Source organism: Ciconia boyciana, chromosome 8 (assembly GCF_034638445.1).
Source record: "Ciconia boyciana chromosome 8, ASM3463844v1, whole genome shotgun sequence".
NCBI lineage: Eukaryota > Metazoa > Chordata > Aves > Ciconiiformes > Ciconiidae > Ciconia > Ciconia boyciana.
Window position 1 is genome coordinate 19,963,043 of NC_132941.1, and position 26,881 is coordinate 19,989,923.

At 38.7% G+C, this 26,881-nt stretch overlaps 1 protein-coding gene across 9 annotated transcripts in view; it reads left to right on the forward strand.

The window, feature by feature from the left end:
• TLN2 (talin 2) overlaps positions 1 to 26,881 on the forward strand; it is a 224,626-nt gene that overhangs the window by 126,976 nt on the left and 70,769 nt on the right. For all 9 annotated transcript variants that reach the window (XM_072871155.1, XM_072871160.1, XM_072871154.1 and 6 more), the window contains 16 exons: positions 861 to 974; positions 1,635 to 1,743; positions 2,440 to 2,648; positions 3,482 to 3,580; positions 5,939 to 6,106; positions 7,611 to 7,905; positions 11,281 to 11,447; positions 12,593 to 12,721; positions 14,313 to 14,426; positions 16,335 to 16,448; positions 17,822 to 17,956; positions 18,940 to 19,068; positions 19,704 to 19,806; positions 22,357 to 22,565; positions 23,391 to 23,510; positions 24,553 to 24,750. In XM_072871155.1, coding sequence (XP_072727256.1) covers positions 861 to 974; positions 1,635 to 1,743; positions 2,440 to 2,648; positions 3,482 to 3,580; positions 5,939 to 6,106; positions 7,611 to 7,905; positions 11,281 to 11,447; positions 12,593 to 12,721; positions 14,313 to 14,426; positions 16,335 to 16,448; positions 17,822 to 17,956; positions 18,940 to 19,068; positions 19,704 to 19,806; positions 22,357 to 22,565; positions 23,391 to 23,510; positions 24,553 to 24,750 — 2,412 coding nt within the window. The remainder of the gene's footprint in view (positions 1 to 860; positions 975 to 1,634; positions 1,744 to 2,439; positions 2,649 to 3,481; positions 3,581 to 5,938; positions 6,107 to 7,610; positions 7,906 to 11,280; positions 11,448 to 12,592; positions 12,722 to 14,312; positions 14,427 to 16,334; positions 16,449 to 17,821; positions 17,957 to 18,939; positions 19,069 to 19,703; positions 19,807 to 22,356; positions 22,566 to 23,390; positions 23,511 to 24,552; positions 24,751 to 26,881) is intronic.

Genomic DNA, 26,881 nt, shown 5'->3' on the forward strand with positions numbered 1-26,881 from the left:
CAGGGTGGATATCTGCTCCAGCATGACCCTCTCCACAGGCTGCAGGGGAGTAGCTGCTCCACTGTGGTCTCTCCCGCAGGCTGCTGGGGAATCTCTCCTCTGCTGCCTGGAGCACCTCCTCTGCAAGCTTCTCGGACATTGGTGTTTGCAGGGTTGTTTCTTGAACTTTTTTTTTCCCCTCACTGCCATGTGATGTTTTGCCCTTTCTTAATGATGTTTTCCCAGAGGTGCCACCAGCTTGGCTGCTGGGCTCAGCTGTGTCCTGTGGTGGGTCTGCTGGAGCTGTCTAGAACTAGCTGTGCCCGGCATGGGACAGCCCCTGGCCGCCTCTTACAGAGGCCACCCCTGCAGCCAAAACCTTGCTGCAGACACCCAATACAGATAGCCATCCTGCTCTGCCTAAAACCCTTCAGTTTTCTGTTAGCTTATGCACATTGATGGCAATTTAGTTTTAGAATCATCCTTGATTACATTGGTAGGCTGTTCCAGGAAATCAGTAATTATATCCTAGAAGCAAATTCAGTTTTCATGTTCATGTTCCTAGAATGCAAGTCAGTAAGACAGCTTGGTGGTTTTGTGCGTGTCTGTTGGACATTGTTTGATCTGAGAAAGTTCAGCATTTTATAAATGTGTGCAAGTACAGAGGAGTATAAAATGGCATAGGCAGAATCAAGACTATGTGAGAGGGGTGTTAGAGAGCTTTGCTTTCTCCATTGCACCAGGGAAAAGCTAGCTATCTGTAATGGCCTGGTATGATTGTTGGATTGTTGTCACTCACTGTCTCTTCATGCATATGTAGCATCTGCTTGAAGTGCCATTTGGAACATAGCACACAGCTATTTCCTTGTTTTGCCTTTCAGACCTCAGCTCAGCAGGCCTTGATGGGGACTATTAATACCAGTATGCATGCTGTTCAGCAGGCACAGGCAGACCTCAGTGAAGTTGATAACCTACCACCTCTAGGGCAGGACATGGTGAGTTTTTCTAATCGCTCATAGAAATGGATCTTAGTGCTTTGGGATGTTTACAGATCAGTTCAATCATTGTCCCTGGATCTAAAGTGGTATCGCTAAAGCTTTTAAAATGAGATTAAAATTGTGTGCTTTCTTTAAGGAGTTAATGTACAGTGTTCCACCTCACTCTAATCAGTCTTCTGAGATTAGAAGTAGCAGACTTCCTTGCATAACCGTGTCTGGAATCCTGTTTGTTTCATGTGCATATGTACAATTAAACACAAACTATGGGCAGTATTTATGGTGGGAGTGACTGCCTCCTGGACACTTGAAAAATAAGAACAAAATATGATTCTGTCGTTCCTGATCCAGGTTAGGGCAGGAGGACAGATCAAGAGACTATTGCTTATGGGAGATTGTCAGTCAAGACTGGTTAGCCTTCATGGATGCACTGTTCATGGCATTTACCTTAAAAGGGCAGCTGTTGAAATGTGATAACAATTCTGTAGTGAATGACTCCGCAAAAGAAAATGCTTGCTTTCATATTTCATTTTAAGGGCTTGGTTGTTGTCCTCTGTTTCACTTTTAAAGGTTCATGAAGGAACGAGAGATTTACATAGTATCTCCTCTTACAGAACCTCACTGCAATCCTTAATTCTTTTTTTTGTTATTGCTCTTCAGGCATCAAGAGTATGGGTTCAGAACAAGGTTGATGAATCAAAACATGAAATACACTCTCAGGTTGATGCTATCACTGCAGGAACTGCGTCTGTTGTTAACCTTACAGCAGGTAAATTTCAAAAGGAAGGATTTCCTTGCAGTCTCCTAGTAACTTATCAGTCTAATTCAAGTAACATGGGGACCGAGTATGGGGCAGCTGGAGAAAAATTTTCTTCAAAATACCCCAATAGCTAAGTGCATTGACGTGCAGAACAAGCTTTCTGTCCCTCCCAACACTTTTTGTATCTTCGATTTATCCCTTACACTACAGGTATGACCATTGATTAAGATAAAATGTAGCTTGCTTATTCAACAAAGTAAAATAGAGACTGTTTGCAAGGTTACTACAAAAAAGCATTATTGATCTGACAGTTGTTAGAGAGAGATGATGTGTTTATTGACAGTGGTTTTTTTCTTCAGCAAATTACAAGTTTAAGGAGCTGTGAGTGGCTTAAAGGGGTCAATACTGTATTACCTTGGGTTCTTTCAGTGTTGAAAGATAGCTGAAACTGTGGACTTCTCGGTAAATTGCATTGAATGAAGAGAAATTCTATTAGAAGATACATTCTTGTAGAAGAATAAATGTAGACATTGGAAAAATTATAGCAGTCTTTAATTTTTTTTAAAGTGACAATGAAATTACTTAGTAGGTATTGCTTGGCTATCTTGAAATGTCTCTTTTGTCTCTCACCAGAATGTGGCTTGTAGTAGCTGCCCTTTTTAACCACTAAAGCATTCTGATCATGAAAAAATATTTGCTCTGCAGGGGACCCAGTTGACACTGATTACACTGCTGTAGGATGTGCAATTACAACCATCTCTTCCAACCTCACTGAGATGTCTAAAGGTGTGAAACTGCTTGCTGCTCTCATGGATGATGAAGTTGGAAGTGGAGAAGACCTCCTGAAAGCTGCTCGAACATTGGCCAGTGCTGTCTCAGACTTGCTGAAGGCTGTGCAACCTACTTCAGGAGAGGTGAGTATATGGAAACTTCTCAGGTTCCCTCTTTGAAGTGCATGGCTTTGGCTTTTTTGAGACATATTAGCTTCTAAGCCTCACACGCTCAGTGCCACATTATGTCCCCTGTGCAAGCAGTTCTTTTGACTACTACTTATTCCTTCACCTGTCTCTGTCTTTATGCCTTTAAGTCTTGCACCTTGATATTAGAATGTTCTGTGTTACATGCAGAGGTTAATTGATTTGTGTAATAAATAGTTAATTTGTCTGAATACTGTATTCTCTTTTAGAAACAAATTTCAAACAGTACTATGACTCAATTTAATAGGAAGTGGAGAGATACTCATTCACGATTTTTTTCTTTACTATCTTTGTCTACTTTTACATATAAAATGAGAGGTTAATCCCTCTGTTGTAGTTTTCCAGAAATGAGTAGTACTGACCAGGATAGACTATCTTGATCAAGTTTATTATGAGTTGGAGTCTGCAGCCAGTTTGCCTTAGATCTCTTCTCTTCAGGTATTTATATTTTGAAGAACATGAAATCTCCTGATCAGTTGGCATATTGACTGTCCATCCTTAATTATCCTTGGAGTTATTACAACAATGTCTATTCAAGTTCTTCAAAATTCTTTACGCATTCTCTGGGAGCACTTCAGATGAAACCCCTGAAATATGGATGTGCAGTTGTGCATGTGGAAAAGTAAAGATTTTTCCAAAGTATTTCTGTTGTGTCATTTTTTTAATCCATATTGATTGCATGCTAATGCAGAAGTTCCTTGAGGAAATCTAAAATTCAAGTAAAGTTCGTTTTCTTTGAATTCATGTATTTCACCATTATATTTTTCCAGCCTCGACAGACAGTTTTGACTGCAGCTGGAAGCATTGGGCAAGCAAGTGGGGAGCTACTGAGACAAATTGGAGAGAATGAAACAGATGAAAGGTTCCAGGTAATGAGGGGGTTGCTTGTCACTGTCAGAACTGTGCAGCTTTCTAATGAGGAGGCCACTGCATGAAACTGGGCTTCCCAAAGTGCGGTTAGGAAATGCTAGATTTGAAGTTTCTCAATGCTAATTGAGGTTAATCCATTATGAAATTGTTTTTAATTATACAGTCACAGGGTGCTGATTTCATAGGAAGCCCTACTTCATTCTGTGTATCATACAGATGCTTTCTTGCTTCATGGAGAGCTGCTTGCACTCTACTCCCCTCAGTGTTTAAAATGCACGGCTCATGCTATTTGCATACTGGTCAGACTCATGCTTTTCAAATTCTACTCTTCTTTTTACTTTCACCACTATGTTCATCACTGGCTTCTTTTATGGTGACTTTCAGTACCGCAGTGTTGCATGGATAGTATCTTTTATAGCTTTCCTGTAGGATGTGGAACTGTCATTCCATTTTACAGGTGGAAAATTTGGCATGGAAGTCCAGAGATCCGCTAACTTGAGATACCCTGTGGCCTGTTGACCTCTCAAATTCTTGACATTGTGTCACACTTGATATGTTTGAATCACAGTTCCCACTTGCTTCAGTTGCAGCAGAGTGCAAGTTATATCGCAGAATGTCAAGTCAGACACAGAAAATAAGGAACTGCAAACAACTTATTTTTAAAAATAACTCTGCCTATCTTCACTAATAACACTGTGTCAGACGCAAGATTATAATTGAGTTTTCCAGGGGGACATGTGTAGTTTTAATCAATTGTTCTGAGTGCTGTAGGGATTTTGTGGGAAGCAGTGTATTAAAACTTGCACATGCACACAGACAACTTCAGTCCTTGCCCTTCCTTGTGTTTCACTGTCTTTGCAAGCTAATGACCTATTATGCCATGTATTTATGAAGAATGAATGAATGTTTATTAATAAATAAAGATTATTTCTTCTCATTAAATATAGTGGTTGCCACATAAGTGTTTGTCACATAAGTGTTTGCTGTGTCTGTATGTATGCATGTAAACCAAAAGTTTACACAACCTTTTGGTAAACTGTGTAGAAGAAAATTAATTTTCTTCTTCAGATGATTAGTATTATCAATTATCAAATCATAATGCCCATATGACTTAATAACAGTGTTAGCTATTAGCAGTTTAAACCCATTGTTTTTAAATGCTCTGTTAAAAACATGTCTGGATTTTTTCACTCAATGCCAAGAACAGGTTTGCACCAGAACCAAGGGGAAGTAATTTACAGCAACAGATAGACCTCTGGAGTACACTGTATGCAAGATGTCTGCTAACGTAACTTACAGGCTATTTTAAACACTTGATCCACTAGTAAATCTGTCTGCAAGTTTCATCAGAGTTCTCATTTGTATTCCTAGTTGAGTAGGTATTGCAGCCCTCTCTTTCTTGGGTAAGAGAAAGAACCTAAACATTCTGATAAGTGCTATGGAGTGTTGGAGAAGGTGGGTAAGGAGAGGGACGGTTTATCATGCCTTCATATCCTAAAAATAAAATGAAAACTAGTGTTCTTAATCTTTGAAATCCAAGGTTTTATTTCTGCTGTGAAGTTAAAATTATGCATAAGTGTATCTGTAGTATCTTTTTACAGGAAAGAGAGGTCATTTTAACAGTACAGGCATTAGGAAGACCCCATCCCACTAAAAAACTGAAGTATACGGAATGTAGTATTTTAAGTGGGGAAATGGGAAGAAATTTTCTGAAATTTTTCATTGCAGGAATTAACACGAGTGTGTTTTAATTTCGCAATTTCAGAGTTAACTAAATTATTTTTGTACGAGGGAAAAATGCTCTGGAATTAAGACCTGTTTTGAGTTATATTCTGACGCAGTAATTTATAGGGCTATATTTACATAATGGACAAGGAAATATTGTGGTTGGAAATGGCATTTTCAAAAACAGAGTGGCAGTTGTCGTTACTGTTAAGCACAATTAAGTACTTGAATTTAGAATTAACTCAAGTACAGTCTGTTCTCAGCAGTTGCTCCTTGAGGTTGTCATCCTTATTGCAGATACTTAGCACATGTTTAGTGGTGAACTTCAGATGTTTTTGTACTAATAATGTATTCTCGGGAAGTGAAGATAAGCACATTGCAATTTGGGATATAGATTTGTTCTTATGGACTCTGAGCCAATTCCAAATTTGACAGTCCATACTCATTCAGTCCAGTAACTTGATAATGTAAATAGAGAAATGGTTGTACTGAGTAATTGCTGCTTTACATGAAACAAAATGTTTTAAGTTTTGATACAGGAGAACTTCTTACCTTCAGGACACTTGATGTCAATATAAATGAAGTATATACTTTTTTGTTCATAAGACTGAGTTTTCCCTGTATTTTACCAGGATGTTCTGATGAGTCTGGCCAAGGCTGTTGCAAACGCTGCTGCCATGCTAGTGCTGAAGGCCAAGAATGTAGCACAGGTCGCTGAGGATACAGTCCTGCAGAACAGGGTCATTGCTGCTGCTACACAGTGTGCACTCTCTACTTCCCAGCTTGTGGCTTGTGCAAAGGTGAGGCTAGCAGTGTTCTTGAGGTTGCAAGGCATCGTTTTGAGTTTGCACCATCTGTGTATTTCCAACTGTCTCAGGCAATATACTGTGTTAATATCATAGCTCTAGATTTATGCAATATCAAAGTTGTTGATTAATAAATTGTCACCCATAACAATGCAATCAGGAGCCCAGAGGATGTGAGGTGTTGCTGTAATCTCCAGAGAAGGTTCCACAGATAACAGAACCCATCTGATGAATTACTAATATTGATAAAATAAAAAAGTAAAACATATTAGTTCAAGAAGCATAGCTTGCCTGGGGGACTATGTAAGTTTTCTAATAAAGCCTAGAATTAGGATGGGTTCACCTCCTCTAAAGCTAAATAATTGAAAGTTGGTATTCTTGCTGAAAATAAAATCAAGTTGGTGATCATTGATTTTAAATATGTTTGCACTAATTTACAGTAGCCCAGTCATTTTAATAGATCCATTGCTTTTGGCCAAGTACTGATTTTCAGTCTAAGCAAATTAAAGGAGTTGAGATCAGACCTCAAATTCTGAAGTCTGCAATTGGAGCATTACATCTTCTGCAGCCTTTTTTATCTTATAAATAAATAAAATATTCATTTAATTTTAAAAATTAAACAGTTCACATTTCCTACTTGGATGCTGCTTTTGAAGTCTGCAGTGTCACCTTTTGAAGGAAATGGGTATTCAACTGGTGTGAAACATCCAGAAGGTTTCTATTAAAATTAATAGCCAATACTAGGTATTACATTTTCAATATTTTCTACTTTATTTCTCTGGCTGCAAGGGCTTTTTGTAATGCATATATATGAATTTTCATTATTTGGACTTGATGTTCTTACTGCCTGTGAATTTCTTCAATATGGCATAAGACACCCATTGGCATCCTGTTTTCCTCATAAGATATGCACAGTTTTCCCTCTCCTAAAAGTTGTGCAGATATGCCTGAACAAAATGGGGGAGGGTTGTTTCTAATCTGTAGATTACAGGGTTTATTACTTGTCTTGTGGCTTCAGAAGTAGAACATTGTTTGACTTGTGCCAAGCACTATTTTTATTTAAACAAACAAACAAAAGGCTGATATAAGAAGGATTTATAACACCAATTCCAATTAAGATTTCATTTTATTTGGAATTCCAGGGTACAGAAGTCTGCCAGTGGACGTAGTTAGTCTGGAGGAGTTTGGCTCATGCCTGCCCTCCAGAACCACTGTCTAGTGTTTTCTCAGTTCAGTAGCTGCTGAAGAAGCATGAAACAAGGTGGGGACCTCCATTCTCAGAATCTAAGTTGAGATTAAATTAATGATATCAAAGCCCAGATTCCTAATCTAGATGTCTGAAGCTACCTATTTAACTACTCACTTTCAGGGTTTTCTGTCTAGGGAAAACAGATAAGTTAAAGATTAAAAACAAATGTAGTAGATTTTTCACTTGTTAGTAGTTAGGAAATTTGCAAATAAGCCTTTTCTGAATGCTTTGTGTCCTTTCCCCATGCAGGTTGTGAGTCCCACCATCAGCTCTCCAGTGTGTCAGGAGCAGCTGATTGAGGCAGGGAAACTGGTAGATCGTTCAGTGGAGAACTGTGTGAGGGCCTGCCAGGCTGCCACAGATGACACCGAGTTGCTGAAGCAGGTCAGTGCAGCTGCCAGCATTGTCAGCCAATCCCTGAATGACCTCTTGCAGCATGTCCGCCAGTTTGCGAGCAGGGGGGAGCCTATTGGACGCTATGACCAGGCTACGGATACCATCATGTGTGTCACAGAGAGTATTTTCAGTTCAATGGGAGATGCTGGTAAGTTTCTCTAAAGGACAGTAGCTTTCCATGATTCAGAGATGTGCATGTTTCAGATAATGCAAGTGGAAAACCTTCTCTGAAATGTACTGTGCTTCTAGGCTAGTGCTGTCATGATGGGTAGTCTTTCAACCCATAATATTAAATCAGCAAAATACACATAGCTTTGTGCTAGATAGTATGAATATTCTGTGAAAACAATCAATATTGTGCTAAAGGATCACTGTGGTATTTTTTAAGGATCACTGTAGTATTTTGTTTGTTTTCTACCACTGCTTCACTTCACAGGATTGCGTAGCAATTTCTCATCTCCACATATGAAGACAGGTACCTGAGCGAATACTTCCCAGTGACTGATTTTTATTATGCTTAGATTTTGTCGTAGGTTTTGAAACTTACTTCTGTTTTTTTTCTATGACGTTTCTATGTCACAAGCGGTGTTCCCCAGGGCTCTGTGTTGGGGCCAGTTCTGTTTAATATCTTTATCAATGATCTAGATGAAGGGATCGAGTGCACCCTCAGTAAGTTTGCAGATGACACCAAGTTGTGCAGGAGTGTTGATCTGCTTGAGGGAAGGAAGGCTCTGCAGAGGGACCTGGACAGGCTGGATCGATGGGCCGAGGTCAATTGTATGGGGTTCAACAAGGCCAAGTGCAAGGTCCTGCACTTGGGCCATAACAACCCCATGCAACGCTACAGGCTTGGGGAAGAGTGGCTGGAAAGCTGTCCGGTGGAAAAGGACCTGGGCGTTCTGGTTGACAGCCGCCTGAATATGAGCCAGCAGTGTGCCCAGGTGGCCAAGAAAGCCAATGGCATCCTGGCTTGTATCAAAAATAGTGTGGCCAGCAGGAGTAGGGAAGTGATCGTGCCTCTGTACTCAGCACTGGTGAGGCCGCACCTTGAATACTGTGTTCAGTTTTGGGCCCCTCACTACAGGAGAGACATGGAGGTGCTGGAGCGTGTCCAGAGAAGGGCAACGAAGCTGGTGAAGGGTCTTAGAGCAGAAGTCTTATGAGGAGCGGCTGAGGGAACTGGGGTTGTTTAGCCTGGAGAAAAGGAGGCTCAGGGGAGACCTTGCTCTCTACAACTACCTGAAAGGAGGTTGTAGAGAGGTGGGGGTCGGTCTCTTCTCCCGGGTAACAAGCGATAGGACAAGAGGAAATGGCCTCAAGTTGCGCCAGGGGAGGTTTAGACTGGATATTAGGAAATTTTACTTCCCTGAAAGGGTTATCAAGCATTGGAAGAGGTTGCCCAGGGAAGTGGTTGAGTCGCCATCCCTGGAGGTATTTAAAAGATGTTTGGATGAGGTGCTTAGGGACATGGTATAGTGGTGGTCTTGGTAGTGTTAGGTTTACGGTTGGACTCGATGATCTAAAAGGTCTTTTCCAACCTATATGATTCTGTGATTCTGTTTCTAAAATGTGCAGCTTCTAGAACCAACCAAAACTTGAGATGCCTAACATTTGACTGATCCAATATTAATTTTTAGTAAAGAACCAGAAAATTACTTAGAATGGTGAAATTTCAATAGTTATAAATGTTATGAAGTAGAACACCATGAAGGGGCAGTATCAACTTGAAATCAAGACAATTCATAGAAAGTTTAAAATGGGATCAGTTTTTAAAAGCAGTTATGGCAAATAGTACTGTTTTGGTCTTTTCACAGAATCGTATAGGTTGGAGTTTTTCTTTCATGTTATATAAATACAAGGCCAGGAAAGTAAATATTTCAGTCACAGTTGTATTCACGTTATAGTTGATATGAACAAACTAATCTTTTCTTGTAGAGTCATCTTAGTTGTTGCGTTTAAGACGTAAAACTTTCAGATGTTTCTCTTTTTAAGGAATTGTAATTTCAGCTGTGCAGCACTTGTAGAGGAACATGTGTAGGGAAGTAATTAGTGAAATTCTCAGTGTATTTTGACACTAGAATCTTCTTTATGAGAAATCTGAGCGATTAAATTTCTTAAAAGATGCACAGGAATGTTTGCTAAACCACTCTTAATCTTCAGTTGAAAGCTGTGGAAAAAGTTTTCTAATGCTCTGTAGCTATCCTCAGGAATTTAATTACTGTAGATGTACACAAGAAAGCATGTCAAGTTTTATGTTTAGCTGTCACTTATCATTCAGCTTCTGTACAGAAGGATGTAGTAAAACAGATGATCTTGGGTAGTATTTATTTTCTGTTCACAGTCAACTATCATGTTGTGCAATACTTAGTTTTTAGTAGAAGGCATTCAGATTCCATTCGGTGTTTCCAACTTATCATTGCACTCCTGCGATCGCAATTTTAACAGGAAAGAGACTCTGGCTTGTGACTGCTATATTATTGCCCAAGCAGGTTATTCTTTCTGTTTGATTTACTGGCTTAATACTGTAAGAAAGGGCATTTAAACAGATTTTTTCCAGTGGAATAGTTGGACTGGGAGCTGAGTTAGCCATTATTGGTAAAAAATTTTAATTGCAAAATTGCATATTGGGAAATAGTTGATAACAGCTAGAAAACTACATTTTTTGCTTATGCCTGACCAAAGGAGCCTGGTAAGAAGGCATTTCATTCTGAAGCCCACAAGTCACCTTTGCACATGAGAAAAATGCTACTTGGGTTTTCTTTCCTGTGACTTTTTAACAGCATTTGAAAAGAATGAGGCCTTAGACCCAAACACATCTTATTTGGTTTGATAACCTAAAGAAAGCCAAAGGCTTTATGCGTTCAAGTCCATTATGAAAGAGTTCAAGTGTATGTTTTAGTGACCAAATGAATTTGCTCTAGAAACGGTATGTATCCACTTCAGAAGCATTGCTGTTTCATCACTGTGCTTCACCATGATCAGAACATGACTCCAATATCTTAAATATACATCTTATTTTTTGCCAAAACCACCTAATTGGTGCTGAGTCTCTTCTGACAGAGTTCTTAATTTAGTTTATATTAGACAGAATATAATTTCCCAAAAGAACTTTCCTAAAAGAAGAATAGGTGAAAGATGGGTAATTTTTATTAAAGGAGTGAAAGCTTGACTTCTTGACTGTAATTTGAAAGCAAAATTATTAGTCTTCACTGAACCAGCTTTTTCCCTGAACTGTGTATTCAAAATTACCTTAAAATACTGATTTTTTTGTTTTTTGTCTTGCTATCTAGAATGCAAATACTATGTTTTTTCTTAATCTCTGCTGTACCAGTTTCCTTCATTTATGTTGTGATCCAAGATTTTGTTTATGAAGCTTCTAAGTTATGAACTATTTGTGTATCATTTTCAAGTCAAAAGAATACTTCAGCAAATGTAACTTCATTTTCATCTTGTTGAGATGACTTTTGGAACCAAAACTGAAATGCACAAAGAAGGAAAATAAAAATATAATTGTATACCACAGGTGAAATGGTACGGCAGGCTAGGGTACTGGCTCAAGCCACTTCTGATCTCGTCAATGCCATGAGGTCAGATGCTGAAGCAGAAATCGACATGGAAAACTCTAAGAAGCTTCTGGCTGCCGCAAAGCTCCTGGCAGATTCTACAGCCCGCATGGTTGAAGCTGCAAAGGTACGAGGAAAATGAATTAAGTGTCAGCTTAAAATTGTATGGTTATACACAAAGAAGAGATGGTATGGGCTATTATAGATAGGATTTGGCTGATAGTAGAGACGTTTTTTCTTATCCTGTAAATGTTCTGCATTTAATGACTTATCCTAGGTATGTTCAGAAAAAACAATGTATTATTACCTGTTTTGTTTGTTTGTTTGTTTGTTTTAAAAACCCTTCTTGCACTGCTTTGCTCACCTGTGTGCAGGGTGGGTCATGACTTAAGCCATCTAGGGCAGCTACCACCAGCCATAACCACTGTGATGCAAAGTCTTGTACCAGTCTACCAATACAAATGGAACAACAAATCCATAGCAATGTCTTACAAATATCTCTTACAAAAGCCGTTAACAAAGCAACTCTGCCTCTTGTTTGTCTTAGGAACAGTTTCCTCCACCTGGGGAATCTCACCTGTGTTGTTCCCTCCCACCTCCCCATTCTCAGAAGAGAGGCAAATATCTAACCTTTTCTTTCCTTTCTGTGCTAGAAACCTATTTAAATCCACTAGGGAGGAATATGTTCTTTGAATTGTTTCCCATATCCTGCACTTAAATGATTTTTACAGACCAGGGACAGCCATTCTGCTAGGGCTCTAGAAGTCCCATATGCCTGGCCACAGAGCATATCCTTGACTTTCCAGTACTTTCTCAGACTTCAAATGGAGAAAACCTACTGTGTTAAATCTCAAGGTTTGGACTGCAGTTACTGAAAGGCATATTGAATTGGGAATTTTAAAAACTGGGTTTTTTTTTTTCAAAACCTACATTCATATAATCAAAGTACATTACTACAGATCATAGTGGAAGCAGTTTACAAAGGCTTTTTTCCCAAGCACCTAAAGTAGTATAAGAAGCAAATGTCCAACTTCCTTACTTCCTTCCTCAAAGTACCTAACATATACAGTAACAACCTTGCACTAGCAATAAATTTTCTGCTTCAAAGTCTTGTAACATTTTAATGTTCTTCTAACTTTAGTGAAGATAATATAAGGAAAATAAAGGCTGATGTAGCAGACACTGTCTGGAACTAAAGCCTTGACATTAATCTACATTTTCTCCAGGAACTTTTACTGACGCTCATGTTTTTTGCTCTGAAATTTGGTGCAGGGAGCTGCAGCCAATCCTGAAAATGAGGATCAACAGCAGCGTCTGAGAGAAGCAGCAGAAGGACTGCGGGTTGCTACAAATGCTGCTGCACAGAATGCCATCAAGAAGAAAATTGTCAACAGATTAGAGGTTGGAAACTAGATATTGTTGAATTTTCAGTTTACTCTCTTTTGATAACTAGTATCTATAGATAATTTCAAGCAAGTAGAAATGCATATTTCAGGAAAAGTGCTAAGCATAAAATGGTAGCACTGTAAGCTCAATTCCAGAGTACCAGGTTTGGAATTGGAGATGCTGGCATATGATACCATAATCCTCAAAACTGAGCAACATGTATCACTGATATAGTAAGCTGGTGTAAGAATTTGACTCAGAAAGCATTTGATGGTGGCTTAGTCATAAAATTAAAACAGCTGAGGTTTCAAACAGCTGAGCTGAAACTAATTCATTACTGTTTTAATTTAGCTGTATGATCTGTCACTTACACACAATCTTTTGGTGGTTTTACTAGTATATCTGCCAGAGTTTCATGTAAATTTCCATAAAAAGATATGTTGAATTGCACCATATCCAATTAAACTGGTAAGTTATTCAGAGAATCAAAGAAGCAGAAATGAACGTGAAAAGATACATCATAGCAGGTAGCACAGCCAAAGGGGAGAAAGGCAATTTACTGTGCACTAAGGATAAAATATCTCTGAAGTTTGTCTTGTAGGCAAGGTTTGATCTTCCCATTCTCAGCTAAAATGTAGAAAAGACAGATTAAAAAAAGAAGCCTTTTGTAATTCCTAGTTTCCAACTGTGGTTTTACAGTAGTCTGATTCAAGTGCAATGAGATTAGACAAACAAGGAGATTTAAGTAGATAACTGTGTTCTAGAAGTGCATTTAAATTACTGTATCTGGCTAGAACCAAAAATCAGGAGTATTTCAGGAAATAAAGGCTGATGTCTCAGTTTTCTAACTGCATGCAAGAAAGCTTTATAGAAAGGACTTTTTTTGTTTTGCTGTTATAACATATACTGCCTTACAAAGGAGTGAAATGTGTAATGATGAGAATGAACTTCATGCTTGGTTGTATTTAGTGGGCCAATTAAAGGAAAGTATTGTACAACATGTTGGAATACCTTGGATAAATTGTTGAATTTTTAATTTTGTAATAGGGAGAGGTTGATAATAAGACTCCTAGATATTTGAAGAAGGTCTTCTCAGTGCTTTTAGACTCAGTAATACCAGTATTTTGTACCTCTGCATCGTTTCAGTATCTTTGCTTTTGCCATAGAGCAATCTCAGTAGAAGTTGGCTCCCTTGAGTCTTTGGTCAGAGGTGTTAATGTAGCAGTGTGAAGCACTATATGTACTTTGCCTGTTTTCTCTGGCCTTCTTTGTAAGGAGCTAATTGATTAGACCATTTCTGCTGTCTGTAATTGACTGCTTTTGGTCATATTGCAACCTAAGCTATGAAGGAGCAAGAGCTTAGAATCCTTCTAGTTCCACTTTTTTCTTTATTGGCGAGTTAGAGATGGATAACTGCGTTCAGCTCATTTTCATCTGGAGAGAAGAGCGCTCCTGAGCTTCCTGAAGGCAAATCAAATTAATCAAGGGATATAATGTATTAATCTGTCAAAGTCATTACTGTCAAAGTTACCGATAATATGTATTTCATCCTCTGAATTACTCAGACTTTTACCACTGATTTAACTCTGTTTCTTTTTCTCCAAAGATTGCAGCTAAACAAGCTGCAGCTGCTGCTACTCAGACTATTGCAGCTTCTCAGAATGCAGCTGTTTCAAATAAGAACACAGCAGCCCACCAGCAACTTGTGCAGAGCTGTAAGGTAAATATATCACAACCCTCTGACAAATAACTCTTGAACTCTGCTTTATGGGGAACTGAAGATCACCTTCTATAATAATACTGTTGCAACCTCAAAAGAAGATTTAAAAAAAAAAAAAAAAAGAAAACACAACCAAAACCAACGCCACACACATTCATCTGTATGGTTTCTGGAGAACCCTCATTTATTGTATTATCCATAGTTTCCATGTGTTACTGCATGGAGAGCTTTTGCCTGTTACAAATACCCCTGCAGACACCTTACTAGAAAGGATGGACAGGCTTACACACCTCAGCATGTATCTGTTGAGTAACAACCAGTTCACCTGAAGCAAGTGCTTTAAGTAAAAGTTTTGCTGCAAATCAGTCAGCACTACTGTATATGCAGAGCTATGCTAGAAGCACTGTGCAGAAGGGTCCGGTTGCTCAGAAATTTGTACATTGGCAAGAAGTCTTGGCCATGCATTCAGTGCATGAGTGTGCTCTTCAGCAGGTGAGTAGCTCTATGATCAACAAAACAGGCTGTTGAATGATACATGCAGTGAAATGGGACTGAGGTCTGCTGTGGAATAAAGGTAACTTTTGAGTTTTCCACAATGAAGGATGGAGTAGCAACAGTGATTTATATTATAATGGAGTGAAATCCTTATTTAATGTATGGGTTATATAATTGGTTCTGAAACGAACAACACTGATCCTGCTATTCTGATGTTCAGGCTACAAGCAACTGGGGCCTTAAACGTCACTGTAAAAAAATAAGTTATAGACCTTACTGTGGGGTTAACGTGATTCCTAGCTTGAAGTTAAAGCTGCCAAGACCACAGATTTCAAGGTATGCCTGACGTCAAGCACATTTTTATAGTTCCAAGCTAGAATTCAGAGTCTGGTGACAAGCTGTTCTCTTTTGTGTTTAAGCTAAGTGTGGCAGCTTAATTTCTAGCTCTGACTAATGTTACTTCAGGGTTTTTAAAGAAATTGCATTTAAACAAAAAATTGAAAAAGACAATAGAACGCAAAAGGGTTTTCTTCTGTATGGAAAACCAGTTATGTGGGAAACAAGAACAAAACCATTAAAGAAGGCCTCGTTAAAAGCCACATTAACATTCAGCAATTATTTCTTGTCATGTCTAAGAAATGTTGGAATTAAATAAGGTAGCTCAAGTACATCTCAAGGTTGTGTTGTAGGCAGCTGCTATTTCAGTATGAATTAAAAAAAAAAAAGTTGAATCACTGTTTTACTGAATTACACTGAATTATAGTTCATTCTAATTTGATCTTGATGATGATTTATTAGATAGCAGAGATCTGATACCTACTTTTTTGCCGTTTTTGGTAAAAAAAAAAAAAAAGTATTGCACTGCTGAAGCAAGTGTTATTGTGAAAGGGATGGACAAGGAGCATGAATCTGGGGAGTCCAGGAATAAAGTTTTAGCAATACACACTTCAGAATGCTCCAGCCATACTATAAAGTTTCTACTGTTAGAAGTCAAGGAAAACTAGGCTGAGGTGCTTGTGTGTAAAAGACAATGTTATTCTGAAAGCAAGACATTCACTTGAAAAATCTGTCACCTCCACTGCTGGCATTTGATAATGCAAAGGCAGTAATTCTAAATACTTTGTGTACATAATTTTGCAGAAAAATCTTAGATTGTCTTGTAGGATCTTTAAACTAATGAGTAGCTTGAATAAAGATTTCTTAAGTAAAACTAGAATGTCTCTGAAAAATCCTATCGTGCATTAATTCAGTTCCATGGAATCCTAAACAAATTCTGTGAAGGCACAAGAGTATTGTATCTGTGAATACTACAGGTTGTCTTTTTAAGGCGGGTGGGGAGAGGGCTTGCTTTAGTGTCTGAGGGTTTGGAGTTTTTATTTGTTTGCTAAAAGCTTCTCCCTTTGTTTATTATAGAATGTTGCAGACCACATTCCTCAGTTGGTGCAGGGTGTAAGAGGAAGTCAAGCTCAGGCAGAAGACCTCAGTGCCCAACTTGCTCTAATAAATTCCAGCCAGAACTTCCTTCAGGTGAAGTCAATCAATCACTGTAGTAGATTCCATCAGAGCAAAAAGCATTTTTTAGTGCCGTATGTTTTTATTTATGATAAATAAGCAGTAAACTGTTAAGAGCCATGTAAAGAAGTTCATCACTGACTGTGAGCCATAGCTAAGGAGAATTTAGTTCCTCAGGTCAGATGGCTGAAGTATGTTGAATCTGTGGAGAGTGAAAACTGCCAAAATTGAGGATAAAAGTAACAAGAAAACTAAAGTGTATGGAGAAGAAACATTCATTGCTGTGGCACTTGTCTTCTGGGAAAGAGTTTGAAGAACAAGATGGAGAGAATTCAGCATCTTTCTAAGCAGAGGTCTGAGTATGTGAGATGCTGTTGTCACCTTTCTTAGTGAAAGTAACGTTAGTGTTGCAGCAACAAGCTCCAGAATTCTTCACAAATAGAAGGGAATATTACCATGGTTTTTAAGATACTAGCCTGCATACGTAACGGATCTTGATTGAAGTTTTGAACAAAACACAAAATTTGACTCTGTGCTTCTTCAAAAACATCTTAAAAAAATGTATTGAGCATTGATAACAAAACTATTGGGTTTTTTGTTGACATTACAAGAAACAAACAGAAGAAACCAATTCTCTGTGTAATGACATGATCATTACTTGGCACCAGTTAGTCCTGCCTTAACTGTGGAATGGAAATGAACCCTTTCATTGGTTGCTGTTTGCAAGTTCTTTATGGTCCCATGTAGGCAGAGGTATCACAAACAATGCTCTCACTCTGTTTGAGTATTTTGCTATATGATTCCCTGTGGCGTCATTAAAATGATCCGTCTCCCCTCTGGCTGTATGTGTGTACCATGATGATGGTGAGAATAACAAAGTATTTTAATTGTATTAGCAGCAAACCCTGTGAAGAGTCATTGCTTGAATTACAGTTTTCAATTTATAGAATTTTGTCAGAGTTCAGTATTTAGAAACGTTGAGACAAATTTGCCATCTGTGCCACCTGGACTTGCTCGTACCACATGGATGCTGAATAGCAAAACTGCACATTTAAATATTTTTAAGTAGTCTACATAGGTACTCAAAGGCCTCAGGGAGACGTTGGTACTAATGAAGTAGTCATTGTACTAGTAAAGCACAAATGAGTCCTGCTGCAGAGGACACTGCAATATGGAATTATGACAGGGTGCAGCATTTAAATAAAAGACTGGGATCTAAAAGGTCCATGGTTAAGGAGCAGGAAAATGCATGAAATGGTCATTACAGAATATCTAGAAACCTCATGAGGGTGTGAATGGAGGAAACAGTTTGTTTATTGAACCCTAAGCTTTCTTTAAAGAAAATGAGCTAGTAAAACCAATTGTGTTCATTGCTCTTCTTTGAACAGCCTGGAAGTAAAATGGTGGCATCTGCTAAAGCTGCAGTCCCCACTGTGACTGATCAAGCAGCAGCAATGCAGCTAAGTCAGTGTGCAAAGAATCTGGCTACCAGCTTAGCTGAGCTACGAACCGCCTCCCAGAAGGTAGGTAAATACTGGTTTTAATCAGGTAAAGCAAGATGGCTTGGATGGTGGTCACAGGCTCACTCCTGCTTGGCCCACTGTGTCTCCCCCAAGGGAATGGCTCATGCTCAGGCAGTGTTCACTTCTAATTGTTGCTTTTTGTGCAGTTTACTCAGACTCCCAGGTGGCTTCCATGTCATAACAGAAAGGGGAGGGAGAAGTGACAAGAAAACTGAAAAGCTTGTGCTACCCTTTCCATACCAGAAAGACAGGAGGAAGGTATACACAGAGCAGCACATCAAGGCTCTGAGCTGCTGTTACATCTGAAGGAGAGCAGGGAAAGGGGAGCCTATCTCATGCACCTGCCAAGCTGGGGAGAACCCAGATATGGCACTGCTGTGGTCAGTGTTGTGATTGTGAACTGGAGCTATCACCTCTAAAATTCAGGGAAGCAGAGGCTATCTGTGTTTCACGCACAGATTTCTAAACTATGTATGGGTTTAAAAAAAGAAGTATCAGTGGAAAGTCTGCTCTTCTTTTGTGTGTACACCGAGGCCCAAAACCAGGATTGCAGCATATAGGTGGCTACACCTGAGCTAATGTTAAAATTTCCAGCTCAGGTACTGATGATTGTGGGCTGCCACATCAGAGGGTTCAGTGTGACTTTAGTCACACTGCATAGTTAGGCTATTTGTTAAAGGTGAGGTCCAGACTGCAGCAGTTATTTTCTCAGTACCTGGACTGCCTAGTGTGAAGGTATGTGTACACAAGCTAAGTGCATCTCATTCCCATTGTGGCTCTTAACAGTGTGTTATTCTATTCACAAGCTAAGAATATTGTGCAGGAGTTTGGAATCCATGATGTGTAATACTTAAAGTGCCCACAGTGGCCTCTCAAGTCATGAGACCAATAATTTGGGAGGGGGAGATTATATCTGAAGCATTTACTATTTCTGATAGTGGTTTACAGCTGCTAACAGTGATATTGATCTGATTTCTGAATAGGCTCATGAAGCATGTGGCCCAATGGAAATTGATTCTGCTTTGAATACAGTCCAGACACTCAAAAATGAACTGCAAGATGCGAAGATGGCAGCTGTGGATGGACAGTTAAAACCTCTCCCAGGAGAAACTGTAATTGAGAAAGGATGTTCTTCATTTAAAAACAAACAAACAAAGTTAGCTGTTAAAAATTTTAAGTATTGGAGGCAAAACAAGTCGTGAGGCTTTGGATAATTATGACACTGATAGGATTTTGCACTAATTCTCTTAAAAAGAGTATATATTCCTACTACACCAGAAGCATGTTCTGTAGCAGAATTACTCATAGGACTGCAGGGCCTCCTTCTCTATTGTACAAATTACAATTTAGTAGCAGCAATGTTTCGGTCTTTTCTTGTCAAAAATAATTTCTTTTCAATAGTGACAAAGATGAGAACTCAATAATTCTAAGACTACCAGTCCTGGTAGGCTTAGAAAGTGAAATGTTTTATTTGGCAAAATCCCCCTTCTCCTCAGATGAAAGTATTGATATCTATTGCTAATTATAAAATAGTTTTGTTGTTCATATTAGATAACGTGTTGATTTGTTTCACCCTGGACAGGGAAAACATGCTAATCAGGTTTCAGAGAAACTGTGTGTGTGTGTTCAGTAGCTGAGGTAAAAGCTTGGATTTTGTGGAATGAGGAATTTTTTATATACTGTTTAAAAATAAGTGTGGTTTAGTTGAGCTTAAACAAAGAATTTTGTCCTTTGCAATTTTTCACAGCTTGAGAAATGCGCTCAGGACCTGGGAAGTACATCCAAAGCAGTTGGTTCATCAATGGCCCAGTTGTTAACTTGTGCTGCTCAAGGCAACGAGCACTACACAGGTAGCGTTTTATTCATAATGTCTCCGCAAAACCTCTGCTTTCCATAAAATACTTGATAGAAGATTTTCTTATCACAGACTACTTAAATCAAGGAATTGCGCACTTCTTTTTTTTTTTGGTTGGGTTTTTTTTTTTTTTTTAAATGCAGGTAGTGAATTGTGGCAAGTTACTAGGAATTGCTAGTGTAAATAATGTGCTTCATAAAAGAATAGCGTTAGAATAGTGTTGCAATCTGCTGTCTGTCTGTATGTAATCAGAATAGATTGAGACATCTGTTGTTTTTGTAAATATATGCCACAAACTCTGTGAAGGACAGGACTGAAAAGTAATGCAATTTAAAGGTCATTGCCACTGGAAATGTTGCTATGCCCTTTCAGAAGGTTAAAAGGGTCTTTGGATATTTTTTGAAGCACAGGATGCAAACATACTTGGGAAAGCTTGGTGACGTTTAAAACTGTATCTGTTACTAGATGTTACCAGTTTATATGTATAATGCAGCTAGTCTCTCTGACTCATTGATCACATTTGCATCGTTTGAGTTAAAGCCAGCAGGGAATGTGGGCACACAGATTCTGCAATTTGTTTTAGTACCTGTACTTTTAGAAACCAAAAACATCTTAATAAGGAAAATGTTCCTTGCAAGGGGGGAAAAAGGTTTACTCTTAGGTGGTAAAATGTTCTGTGTCCTTATTTCTGTAAGAAATGAAAGCTGTTGATGCAAATGCTACTGTAGGATTTTTTAAAATATTACTGATAAAGTGGCATTATGGCAATTACCACTTAATTGGATATAATTGCATCAGGGCTACATAACTTACAGTTGCTTTCATTTGAGGCAGATGTAATTGCATTAAGACGGCTCGTGTTTCTATCACAGTTATGCAGAAGTTAGCATTGGGTATCTGGTGAAGGAATAAAGATACTTGCAGCTAATATCGAATAACTGAATCTATCTCTCTTAACATCAAGCTATAAAGGCTTGGGTGGGAAATCCTACAAAGCAATGAGTTCCTTTTCAAAGCTGATATAACTCTTTTCTATCTCATACTGTCTTGTTATACAAAAACTGTTGTGTGCTGAAGCAAGCACTGAGTGTTTGCAGGTATTATGACATTCTGCTGTTTCTCTGTGATAAAAATTCTTTACAGCTTATATTCACTATTTCATAATTCCCTCATCTGCAACTGTCACAGTAAGTTCCTTTTCACTTTGTACTGAAAGTCATTGTAGAAGATGAAAGCAGCACCAAATTGAAAGCAAAACAATCAGACCTTTTTATTTTGTGGTGCTGTGATAAATTAAGTCAAACTTAAAAGATGCTTACTGGTACTCTAAATAAAGGAAACAAAACATGTGGGTAGTTTTCCTGAAATTTTCTTTAAATGAAGAACGTAGAAAGCCCTCTGTGGTTTGTCAAATAGAAAGGTTGTAACTGCAATGTAGGCAGTACTGTTTCTCTGCCTAGCTTGGCCTTACTTTGACATATAATATCACTTGCTTTTCATTATCTTCTGAAGTTTCTGCATTTAAAAATGTTCAGTTGATCAGAAGAGAAAATGTTAAAAGGTACTGGTGTTAAAATGCTAACATGGCTACTTTGGTTGGTTTTGGTTGTGATGTCCCAGCTTTCTAAACATTTCCAATAGGGATATTAGAATGTTCTAATTACTTTTAATGCCTAAATACGGATAACCAAGAGGTCTGGTACAGCAAATGTGAACCTTTTCTATAGCTTTCTTTTGGTAGGAATAGCATGATTTTAACATTATCACTCAAAATATACCACCTCTATTAGTTGCATATGTTGTTGACTAGACTATGTGCTAATTAAGGTATTTTAGAAGACTATTTTATATTCGTTTTCATTAAGGGCTGAATTAAATTTCGAAAATATAAGAATGGGACCATTATTCATACACTTGTAGGCCTTAGCACTAGAGCTGATGAATGTCCTATAAATGCTGGCCAGACAGACCACACAAACTAATTTAATGACATCTTCTCTGTGACTTCGTTCAGTTATTTTTATGTGCTTGTACTCACAGTAATGTTAGGTTATATTAAGTTGTATCATCCCTAATGATCTCTTTTAATTTTTTTTAATTGCTTGAACTTAAGCTATTGCTGTGTTTATCTCTAAAAAATCCAAAGTTGCATTTTCAGAAGTGGCAGAGACGCTGTGACTCTGAAGTAATGTACACCATTCTTGCAGCCAATCACTTTCCCCCATAGCTTGGGGTATGAGTTTTTCCTCATTTCCAGGTTTTAGATTTTCTTCTTTTTCAGTGCTTCACTGAGATTTAGTCACTGATGTAGAGCTGTGCCCAGAACGTGGTCTTTGGGGTATAATATTTACCTTATGGCTTACCTTTTTTCTCTAGGCAAATGATGCTGTGTATTTCAAATGTGTTCATGTTTGAAGATTTTCTTTTAAACTGCATTTGCAATGTTATTTTGCAATGGGATCATTACCTGCAAATTCACCTGTCATAAAATACAAAGATCGTCTTTAAGGGTACTAACAGAATCCTTGATGAAATCTGAACATAGGAGTTGCTGCCAGAGAAACTGCTCAGGCTTTGAAGACTTTGGCTCAGGCAGCACGAGGGGTTGCAGCATCTACTACCGACCCTGTGGCAGCACATGCAATGTTGGATTCAGCAAGGGATGTCATGGAAGGCTCTGCTATGCTGATTCAGGAGGCGAAGCAGGCCTTGGCTGCACCAGGGGATGCAGATAGTCAGCAGAGATTGGCCCAGGTAAGTTGCAAGTTGAGCAGCTACATGAATTATCAAACACCTAGTGAAATGCAGCACTGAATAATGAGAGAGAACAACAGAAAATAAGGCTGCAAGGAATGTCAGCTTTCTAGTCCTTCCAGCAGCTCTCAGATAGTAACATCATGCTTACGTTAAACAATGCAGATGGTGCAAAGTATGGTATTTTAGTCATCTTTTAGAAAAATAAACTTATACAAAGATGCAAACTTATACAAAGTGCTTTTACCCACAGCATATTTGAGTAGGCTGCTTGATTGCAAAAATGAAACAACTGTTAAACTGGTCATTATCAGATGAAGGATCTGTATTCATGTTGTATTCAAAAAGTGAATGCATGTTTTCTACACGTGTGGCACCACTGCTTTTGAAGACTTTAAGGAGTAACAGGTTCTTTTTTATTGGTTTGAAAAGTTCTATAATTGGCCTGTATTTTCAATAACTTCCTATGAGGAGACACTTGTTTTAATCAGCACTTCATCTGAAAAAAGTAGCATGCAAAGGATTTCTGTGATTAGTGTATGGTTAACTTCAGGGGCATTCCCTTATCTGCAGTGCTGCAGCCTTTATCCCAGGCACCAGGAGCAGTTGTGGAGCTGCCCTGCCAACACTATCCTATCAAATGGGTGAGCATAAATAATGACTACTGCTAGACTACAGGTGAGCAAACCAAGAAAGTTGCAAGCCTCAAAAATAGTCTTGTTAAAGTCAAAATGTAGGAATTGCTGGCTATAGAATGTGCCTCCTATTACATAAATGACCACTTAAGCCTTTCTCAGTGTGGATGTGTTTACTTATGTGTTGTAGGTGGCAAAAGCCGTCTCTCACTCCTTGAATAACTGTGTGAATTGTCTGCCTGGACAAAAGGATGTGGATGTGGCCTTGAAGAGTATTGGGGAATCTAGCAAGAAGCTCCTTGTTGATTCGGTGAGATGTCTTTTAACATAGAAATAAATTTCAGAGAACTGAAAAGCAGATCTAGGTTCCCCATGTGTCAAACTATTATGTAGTAAATGTGCCCTAAGTATACTTTGTATAAGTTTTGTTCTAAGTTTATGTAACTTTAAGTAGCTGCTACTTTGACTGAAATGGTGTTCTTCTAGTTTATGGGAAAGGTAAAATGTGTCTGTGGCTTATGAAGGCAGTGTTAAAGTTGCCATAGATCACCATTAGTTTGATCTTTTGAAAATGCCAACTGTGACTTAAAATTTTGAAGAATATGAACTTTTGAAAATTATAATGCATCTCACACCTAGAAGTGATCAGTTCAGTTTAAGGAGCATTGTGTTCAGTCAAAAAATGTTTGTTGCATCTACGGTCATTTTTTGCAAGGAGAAGAACTGTTATATTTCTCTTTAACTGCATAAATGTCAAAAAAAAACCCCTTTGTTCACTGGTAATTTGCCAGAAGGTTGTATGATTTGAACAACTTTTTTCTGCACCTACCAGTGATCCTGCTACCCTGTGAATGAAGGAGGAATTATATTTTGATATGTTTGTGCAATGCCTTTCGGTAAAACCAGGTCAGGAGTTTAGAGTCATTGTGAAGAGCTGCCAATACTTGTGTGGTGTTCTGGAAAGCTTGTCTGTGGAAGTGAATGATGACTTGGAGACCAAAATTCTCCAACTTTTGCCACTGAGTTCATCACTTTGAATTTCGTAGTTGAACCATAAAATAGCTATCGTCACCTCTGTCCCTTGAAAGGTTTACGTACTTGGCTGTCCCTTGAAAGAAACAGTGGAACTAAGGTCGTTGTATAGATTTCTGGTTGATAGCTGTCCCATAGTTGGACTATTCTGTGTTCAGAACTGAATCACTAGCCGTCCAGTTGCAGTACTCTGTTCTAGCTTGTATGTGAGGCTCACAACTGTATTGCATTTAGTGTTCTTGAATTGTGTTGAACTTCCCAGTTGTGAAGGGCTGGTGTAACGTGACAGACAATAAAATACGGCACTTGGTCTCTTATAGCTACCTCCAAGTTCTAAGTCATTTCAAGAAGCTCAGAGTGAACTGAACCAGGCAGCAGCAGACCTGAATCAGTCAGCAGGAGAAGTCGTCCATGCTACACGGGGCCAAAGTGGGGAACTGGCTGCAGCCTCTGGAAAATTCAGTGATGATTTTGATGAATTTCTTGATGCTGGTATTGAAATGGCTGGCCAAGCACAAGTAAGTTTTTCTTATCTTGCTAATTGGGACCAATGGTTATCTTGGGCATAGTATCTTGCAGTGCAGTATCTTGGTTCTCTTGTAGCACAGTACAATATGCTAGTGTGAGCTTATCCAAATATGACAGGTGATGTTTGTTATGAAGCAGTCATCCGTAACTGGTTATCCAGAGTGAAGTCAACTCAGCGTTTGCATTTTACGCAGGATACTGGTATTTGTTCCTGTGCCCAATCAGAAATATGACTTCATACTCCTCTATCTAGTTTGGGCTGTTGACTAATTTGAACTGTATATCTGAAGGTACAAAGGTGTTCTGAAGTTCTCAACGTTTATGGGAAAGGTTGCTTCTATTTTGGGTAGAACTACCATGAAGCATAATTTATGTGAATACTGTTCAAAATTTAGCATGTTTCTTTGCTAATTTTCAAATGCTTTAAGTAGAGGGAGGAAAAGATGCATTTAAAATCCAGACTTGATATTGCTCTATGGTGCATGCTGGTAACCTGGTACAGAGTGGAGAAAGCATTTGAAGAGGGCTGGCTAAAATGCCATGGATCCAACAGCAAGTACTTGAACTTCTGTTAAGTGATTTAAAATCTGGCAGAGTTCTATTCTGATTAACTCAGCAACAATCACTAATGTTGTCACGTATTACCTAGTTTATTCCTAGTAGTCTAGGTACTCATCTGAAGTTGGAGATATCTCCTTTGTTTTATCTTACTAGGTTTAGGTGTACTGAATTACACTAATTGGTCATTTGGAGATGATTTAACATAACAAATGTCAGCATATAAAAAAGAGTCATGTACCAGGAGAGCTAGGAGGACTTGCAGAAAAAAGAATCTGCAGACTGTTTTGCCCTAGTTAGTAGGGGGAACTTCCAAGCCTAAGAAATGATTGCTGAAAGAAAACTAGCCAGAAAGTCTTGAGTGTGCCAGTCCTTTGAAGTCATTTATGAAGTGTCTCTATAGAGCAGATGCTTTGTAGATAGAGCTGTGTAGAGAGATCAGACGACTGCTGATTATTCTCCATCAAAACTTAAATCATTCAGGTTCCAGATCCATGAAGTGAGTTAGGCACCAAATATCAGCTGATTCTCTGAAACTGAGTAGGAGTTAGGTACCTGACTATCTTTTTAGCCATGGGCCTCACTGACTTTTAGAATGTTTTGTTTGAGGCAATTCGGTGAAGGCAAAGGTAGAAATGATACTGTGAATAGCTACCTGAAAAGAGAATTCTGGCTGCTGATGACCTTGTGGCCCTTGCCGATTTGCTTATCCTGCTGGCATAGGCATGATAACCATCTTAGTTATTAATGACTGATCTTTCAAAAGGGAATGCTTTCTGTCTGTGTCTGGTTATTTGGCCTGAACAGAAGCAATACCGGGTATTTTGGATGCCCAGCAAAATGGGGGGGTAGGGAGGAAGCAGAATGTAAATATAGAGTAAAAGCTATTCTCAGCCGAGTAATATGCAACCTCTTTACATAAAACCCTGAACAGACTGTTAGAAAGATTCACTTCTAGTGATCATTGAGAGAAGAATCTAGTCACAGCTGTTTGCTGTGATAATGCATTACTTCCCTGTAGTTGTATGTATATGCAGGTTTTCCTTTTCAAGAAATGGCTTAAAATAAGTAAAAGAACATCCAAGTCAGAATGTTTACCAAAGTAGGCTTATAGAAATGTATTTTCTTTGGATAGAGGACTTTCTGGAGGGATCTTTCTGTGTGAATAATCCTAGTTAGAAGCTAGAGAGCCTGTGGGTTACACAGAGGATGCTAGAATACAGACAGTGTACGCTGTCTGTGGAGCAGTTGTGCCAGGCAGAGATGCATGACAGTCTTGACAACAAAAGCATTGTTCAACAAGTAGTAAAGTTTCTCCATTGCTCATTTGTGAATACTGGTATTGTTAGAAACCAAGCTATTTGTTATATGGGTTTCTTTTTCTGTTACATAAGTGAAGCTAGAGGCACCTGTCCGGGTGAACAGAGGCTTTGGTCCATGTCCTTCTCTGGACTATGGTCCCCTGCATGTCAGTGGTTTCAACTGGATAAACAAACTGGGTTTCCAAATGTGGTTTTAGCATGCTCTCTTTATTGCAAACTCTGCACTTAATGTTACGCTGCT